The 7,663-nt window shown below is 30.1% G+C and overlaps 1 protein-coding gene across 2 annotated transcripts; it reads right to left on the bottom strand.

Annotated features, from left to right (window-relative positions):
- Positions 1–4,228: 4,228 nt before the first annotated feature.
- LOC148191630 (sulfiredoxin, chloroplastic/mitochondrial-like) lies at positions 4,229–6,638 on the bottom strand. Of its 2 annotated transcripts, XM_088100150.1 has the most exons (6): positions 6,280–6,638; positions 6,022–6,191; positions 5,217–5,313; positions 4,883–4,924; positions 4,603–4,696; positions 4,229–4,518 (listed from the first exon to the last, which is right to left on the bottom strand). In XM_088100150.1, the coding sequence occupies exons 1-6, from the start codon at positions 6,350–6,352 to the stop codon at positions 4,503–4,505; spliced, it is 492 nt and encodes a 163-aa protein (XP_087956276.1). In that variant the 5' UTR covers positions 6,353–6,638; the 3' UTR covers positions 4,229–4,502. The 2 variants fall into 2 exon arrangements, with proteins under 2 accessions (XP_087956276.1, XP_087956277.1); XM_088100151.1 differs by lacking the exon at positions 5,217–5,313 and having other exon boundaries at positions 4,356–4,518; positions 4,883–4,916; positions 6,280–6,615.
- Positions 6,639–7,663: the final 1,025 nt, after the last annotated feature.

Genomic DNA, 7,663 nt, shown 5'->3' with positions numbered 1-7,663 from the left:
CAGGGATATCATCCTCATAAGCAATGGATATTTTAAAAATTAAGATGAAAAAGATGTGGAATCACTTTTATTTACTTAATAGTTTGAATTAAATAAAAAATATCTGCATAATTTAGCTTTGGGAATAATTTATTTTAAATATAAATAAAAGTGTCCATTTATTTTCATTTCTTTGAAATATTTTTTGTCCTAATTTTATATTATTACTTTTAATTATAACATTAGTTAAAATAATAACTAACCCAGTTGGTGAGCTTTAGTGAATTATATGTATGTTCAGAGTGTTCTATGTTTGTCATTGTCTTTTATAACAAAATTTCATATTAATACTACGATAATAAATTAATAAATAAATAGTCGAAATTTAAGAAAATATATATTTCAAAAAATTTAAAATAATTCATTTAGCATCTTCATGAGATAAAAGAAGCAAGGAAAATATGAAAATTAGGAGAAAATGAGAATAACTGGATTCAAAACAAGACTTTAACTTTGAAATATTATTAATATACTCTTTAGTATAAAGTAATCAGAAATTGAGCTAGGATTATTCGTAGAAAACCGAATTTTATATTCATACAGGGAAATATTTTTTTTAAATCTTGTACTCATGTCTCTCGATTTTAATTTTAAGATTAAATATATTTTTAATTTAAAAATGTTACATACAATTTAATCTTCAAACTTTAAAAATACCTAATTGTATTCAATTCTTTTGACATGTCAAATATTATTTTATAATAATATTGAGATATTTATATAATTTAATTTTAATATACGTTAACTTAAATATTAGCATGAAAGACTATTTAATATGTAAAAAAAAACATTAATATCGTTGAATTAAAAATAGTATAACCACTAAATTTTAAAGATTGAGATCAAAATATAAGTTTTAGACCAAGACAAATTTTAATTTTGTGTTGAAGTTTAAAAATTAAAAACATGTTTAAAATTTAATTTTATTTCACTTTACAAATTTTATTCCAACATGACATTTTAGAATAAATAAAAATAAACAAGTTTGGCTGATCTTGGACATTCTAAATGCGTATGATGTATTAAAGATGAGAATCACTTAATATGTTTGAATTTTTCTCTTTCATCTTAAGACTTAATCATATATTCATATTTTATAATTTGACATAATTTTAGAAAGAAGATTTCATTTTCTTATTTCATTTTTCATTAGAGTTTATTTTTAAAAGGTTTATAAAGTTTGGAAAGGAAGTTTCATTTCTTTGCATTTCATTTAAGGTAAGGTTAGAGTTATAAGATTAATTTGGTGGTAAAATTGGAAGGGAAGGTTGAAGAGGTCCTAAGTTAAAGTCCCTCACTTAATGATTTAAGAAAGTATGTTTCATCTTTTGTGGTGTTCAAGTGAAGTATTAATCATCTATTCTGGTATTTCAAAGAAATTGATTTATCATTATCTTTTGATTTTTTTTTTAGAAAATGTGTGTTTTTTTCTTGATTGTGATTTTGCATGTTTTACTTTGATCAGTAGTTGTAATATCTTATTCAAGATAATTTCATAATCACTTTGTTTCAGGTGATTCCAAGTGGATTTATGATCTGTTTTGATATAAATTAGTATAAATTGTTTATATGTAACTTTTTCTATTTCTTATTCATTGAATTTCACTGTTATTGAAAAATATTTAATTTTTATTTACTTTGCTAAAATACTTTGATATTTGTTATTACAATTTAATGCAAACTTAAGGATTTAATAAAAATAAGTTTTGAATAGCTTAATTTTTAAAATTAAAAATTTAACTTCAAACCATATCACCCTTTCTTTTCTAGGTTTTATTCAATCTTTTCTCTTATTCTAACACCTGAGATATTTAAGAGTTATAAGGTTAAAACAAATTAAATCATAATACTAATAAAAACATTTGATCACTTTAAAAATGGTTGAAAGTATGTAACAAAAATCAATATACAACAAAGTGCGTGACTAATGATTAAGGACGATTTCCAACTAAGGAACCCCTTCCTATCGGTTACAACTTTCGACATACGTAAGCACCAAGTACTGAAAAGGTCAAATCCAAACTCCTTCATAAATTGTTTAATGCTCGGGCTTTGGGACCCTGTGTACCGTATGTTTGTCCGGTCAAACCCAAAAAATCAAACATTAACCAAATGGTCTAACTCCAAGACTGATGACATTTGTCGAAATCTCTAGACCAAGATCCTTTGGTCAACCACTCTAGGTCGATCTCCCTCGGCCGACCACCTTTGGTCATCCATCTTTTCGATGAACTCTTGGGAATATCACCCATGGTCACCCTTGACCGACCACTTTGACCGAATAACCTTGTTGATCAATTACAAAAAGTCATTAACAAGAATGGTGATCACAAATCAACCTATTAATTGTTGATTAAGGTATGATTGTGTTGTGATTAGACCGACAAAAAGGTAAAGCCCCATAACAAGTACTATAAATAAGGTCTAAGGTATGACTTTCAGATATACATGCACATAACATGCATTACGACATTAATTGTTAACCAATTGGTCATCTATTGACTTTAGCATCATAATACATTTTCCAGGTACCATCCAATTGGACTAGAAGGTGACCCAGCATCTATTCGACCACATCTGAACAACTTAGACACACAAAAGACTCAAAATTGAACAATTTAGACTTTATACGACATGAGAAAATTAACTTGGGTTAATCTACTTTTCTATGAAAAACAAAGGGTTCCATTAATCAAACAATGATTAAAATTATTCTTTGTGCTGTCTATGCCTTATAACAAGTATACAAAAGCCTCTTGAGCTATCCGCTAAACTCACCTCGGGCTTAAGCACCAATATGCAATTTGTGTTAAAGATAAATATACAAAATATCTTTAAGCTATACAAAAATAAGTTGTTGGTTTAAAAGGTTTACCAAATGAAATTTCTCTCTATGCCACCAAGAAGACAAGTTACAAATGACCGCTTTAGAAGCTAATGAAGGCTTGTGTATGCATATGTATGTTTAGCTAAATTGACAGCAAGCTTTATTTGTATGACACGAATTTTATTTATAGGCATAAAAAAATATTTGTTATGTCAAAAGCTTTTACTTTGTGTCAATGCTTTATGAGATATGTGTGACTTTTAATACTCCTTCACTATTATATTCCTTTGTTGAGGGAAAGAACATGTTTTGTCTGGACAACTATCTTTTTATTGTACTTATTGCACTGAAATACGTACAACGCTTATAGGTAAGCTGTGTATGCTAGAATCTACTTTGAATATCATGACGTATGCTCCCATGAGTCTAAAGACATAAGCTTTAGAGGGCTTTGCATCTTTGGATGGTCGTTAGTCTTTGGTGTAGTTATTTAAAGATTTTTTTTTCGACATCATCAAAGTCTGGAGTGATATTTTAAACAAACATTTATGTGTAGAATTGTGTCCAATCTTGTAAGGTGAGGTTTGTAAGGTCTAATAGCGGTCCGACAACGGGTGGAATAAAAATGCGCAAGAAACAAGAAATATCGCTAGGATAGACTTTAACCATGACTCTGATACCATATTAGAAAGTGAGTTTTAAGCCTAACTCAACTCCACAATACGGCTTGTAAGGTGAGGTTTGCACCTCACTTATATATTATAATTTAGCCTTATCTCTAGTCGATGTGAGACTTCCAACAACAATAATAATAGAAGGACTGGTATCCTAGTATTACTTATGAAAATAATAACATTGTTGAGAATGACATTATTTGCAATGTTGATAATAATACTATTATAATTAATAATGTTGAGTATAACAATACTATTAGTAATACTAGTATTTCTGGTGAAGCAGCGACCCTAGTATTACCAATGTTAGTGGTGGTAGTAATTGAGTTTTTTTGGATTAACTTTTTTCACAAACACTTCCAGAGAAGAAAATGAAAAAAAAAAATGAAAAAAATATTTAGATTGATTTCTTCATAAACTAAAATTTAACAGACATGCGAGTTCCTTGACTTTAACTTCATTAGAGAGGGTTTCTCATTCTTAAAAATTTTAAGTATTGTTCTTCTCTTTATTTGTTTCCCATCCTTGATTTTTTTTTCTTAATAATTATAATAAGAATAAGAGTACAGACCTCGAGAGATTTACATTATGGAAACATGTTTGGCTAAATATGTTGACAAAGTTGTTTGCTTCAGTGTTTTAAGTAAGGCAACAGATCTTGGTGTTGTTTTTTGATGCAAGAGAAGGGTAACAGATAATAACGCTTGATGTTGTTTATTGTTCCTAACTTTGTTATCCTTTTCTGGATGGACGAAACCAAAATGTGACCAGAAGAATAGTGCTTTCTACAAAGAACTTGAGGAAGCAATAACAGATGCAGCATAACACAGTAAGAGAAATCACATATATCATTTGCAATGTCCGCAGGAATCACAATGCTATGAGAAAAATAACACTTCTGTGTTGTGTCCTGTCATTGCTAATCGTCATATACCAACTTTGAACAATAAGATGATCACAGCTTAGCGCAGATGGTGCCTGCACAATGCAAAACGAAAACCAATCGACTGAGATGACGAATCTGAGTCACATAAACTTTACAAAAGAGTTTACCAAACCTACCTTAGAGTCTCTTTTGTACCACGGCGTATTTTGCAACGGATGGTGGGGAGTCCAAGGCGTTGGTGAGCCTCATAGCGATGACAACCAGAGAAACCTACAAACCAAAGACAATGGAGACATTGTCATATTATGTTTTCACTGTGAGAAGGCATGGATGGATCTTCAAAGCATATTGATTTTGTTGTTGGTGGAATCTTATAATTTTAACTATGAGCAGCATGACCAGGTAACAATGTAATAAAATTATAAGATTCCACAAACAATCCAGAAAAGAACATACCGTAATAGACTCCATCAACCTCCAGGACATCAATCTGCATCACTTAAAAGAAACTTGAATCAACAGTTCAGCAATATATTTTCTAGAACCAGACATTTATTTAATAACAATGGTATTGTAGTTAGAGCAGGACTGCCATCTGTAACTGGTGTTAAATTTTGGTTACTTTCCCCACTTTCTTCCGAATAATTGTACTAAAATTCAACCAAGCTTTGATAACAACTATTCACAATTCCACTCAAAATAAATGATAGGGGATGCATTCTGTCTTATTGTCCTCTATAAGTTGAAACTAAGCTTAATAATGTTGTCCGAAGCCAAAAGAGATTAATACCAAATCGTTGTCGAAATGATATTTTTATTTTCTTGTAGAAGTCATGATCTGGTGAAAGTTCTCTTAAACAAAGTGAGTAATCATCATAAAGGGCCATCTGAAAAAAAAAATACAAGAATTGGAGAATAAATGTTTTAGGATTGTTGTCTCAACTAAGCCTCAGTCACAAGTACACAAGTACACAATATAAAAGAAAATGGCTGTAACAATGAATCTTTGCATCCATCGGTAAACTCCTAAAAAAAATCTGACTCTGAAAGAGAGGGGACCTTGATAACTACTAAAGGCTCTATCTATGGCTAACAAACATAAGGGTCGCCCTGTTAATGGTGGAGATACTACAAAGAAAGACATCTCAAAATCTCCTTCAGCGAAACATGAAACTCTTACCTCTTAAATGAAAGTAACAATAAGGAAAAAGGGAAAAATCTTTCTATGCAAAGATAATAGCTCATTAACAGTTTGGAGTGGGAACGCAGATACTGCTATTCCAAATTCCAGTGAAAAATTGTTCCAACAAATCAATAAAAATCGTTTTAAGTTGGTTGCTTTCACATTTTTTTTTCTGTACTCGCAGATCTGAATAGCCAAAGCTTGAAGACCAAAGAAAGAAGCAATTTAAGCACATAAATCCAATTCAAACTACATCCAATAGATCCTGAAAACACAGAAAAGCCAACACCCGTAACTTCACTTTCCCATAAACCCAACTGAGACATACCAATATAGCAGAAACAGTACATAAACTCCAAAAGTAATGGAAAATATTTTAAACATGAATCAGCATAAAGGAGCAAGTGGTTACAGGTACTTGGAGACCAATTTCCTTGATACTATCCATTAATTCCTTTACTTTGTTTGGATCATTTGCTCTGGTCCTCATCAAAGGCCTTCTAATCTTATCTATAGGAATTTCCAATATCACAGGACCTCCACCCCCACCACTACTGCTTCCAGAGCCACCAGGTGGAGCACCTAAACAATTAAATAAACCATATGAAAATGAAACAAAGAGAATAAAAACGCAATTTCAATTGACAGAAAGAAATAGAGAGTATTGCACCGTTGGGGTTGGACGAAGCAAACATGGCGAAACTCCTTACGGTATTTGGAACTCGCAGAACAAAATTTGCCATTTTTCTTCTTCTTCTTCTTACCAAGGTATTTCATTTTTTTCTCTCACGGTTCTAAATATATAGTCAAAATGGTGTGAACGGAGAACCTGATGATTGCTATCACCACTCAAGCATGGCCCACTTAAATTCAACGACCAAGATTGTTCTTTTGAAGCTATATAATAGACCCTTCAACACGGAATTCGCTCCACAAATTGGTGAGAGGTTTTCCCTTAAAATTTGATTCCAAATAATTTTCAACTTCGCCGGGAACCATGGCAGCGATCGTTCTTTCTCATGAACTTGTAGAACACTGGCAGCTATGGATTGACATTAACCTTTCCTCAATATTTAAAAGGTTAAATATGTTTTTAGTATTTAAATTATTGTAGTTTTTGATTTTCGTCTCTGTTTTAAATTAAGGTACAATTTGATCCTATTTTTTTCAAAATTTTGGTTTTAGTTTCCGAAAACTAACACCGTTAAAAATGTGGTAGTTTTCGAAGACTAAAACCAAAGTTTCGAAGATTAAAACTAAAATTTCGAAAACAATGAAAATCAAATTGTACCTTATTTTGAAAGAGGGACGAAAACCAAAAACAGACTAAAAGCATATCTAACCCTTATTTAAAAGGCTCATATGATTTTTCTACAGAATTGATTTACTTTATAGTTTAGATTTTATAAAAAAAATTATTAAGTATTTAAAACTTCCAAGTAGATTTTTATGTTTAATATTTTTATCAATTGATATGTAGGAGTAATTCTTATAAATATGAAATTTATAGTAACTAATATTGTTTTTACTGGTGTTGTGAGCGTGTATTTGATACAAGTGGTATTAGGGATGATAGATATTGGTAGATAAAATAGTTAATATCTACATATATTTATTATTTATGAGTTAAGGATGGTAGATATTTTATTATTTATTTATAAATAGGTCAATTACGGGTATTATATTATCTAATATGTGGATACTTATTATTTGTAAAAAGTAAAAATAATAATTTAATTTATATTTTATTACAAAATTAATAAGTTAAAGATCAATGAATTTCAACTTTAAGATAGACTATTTCAATCTGTTGTGCTTTGGGCCTACCCACAACTTTAAACAAATTTAAAACATTTGAAACATAAGTTAATATATTAATATCATAATGAATTGATATGAAAGAATGTAATATTTACGTTTGTAACAAGGATTTCTAGTTATATTTCATCTTCCTAGACTGGGAACAAAACCATACAACTTGTGTTTTTCTTGGTATGTCAATGACCCATAATATGTACCAACAAATAGTGAGTCTATTAATTAAATTTTGATAA

This window comes from Vigna umbellata, chromosome 10, assembly GCF_029865625.1.
Source record: "Vigna umbellata cultivar VRB3 chromosome 10, Vumbellata_1.0, whole genome shotgun sequence".
Lineage (NCBI taxonomy): Eukaryota > Viridiplantae > Streptophyta > Magnoliopsida > Fabales > Fabaceae > Vigna > Vigna umbellata.
This window is presented reverse-complemented; position numbering and strand designations above follow the sequence as displayed.

Coding starts and splice junctions, on each gene's coding strand:
- LOC148191630 (XM_088100150.1), bottom strand. CDS start 6,352: ATGGCAAATTTTGTTCTGCGAGTTCCAAATACCGTAAGGAGTTTCGCC. Junction 6,192..6,279: donor TGCTTCGTCCAACCCCAACG/GTGCAATACTCT, acceptor TTAATTGTTTAG/GTGCTCCACCTGGTGGCTCT. Junction 4,697..4,882: donor GGTTGATGGAGTCTATTACG/GTATGTTCTTTT, acceptor TTTGGTTTGTAG/GTTTCTCTGGTTGTCATCGC.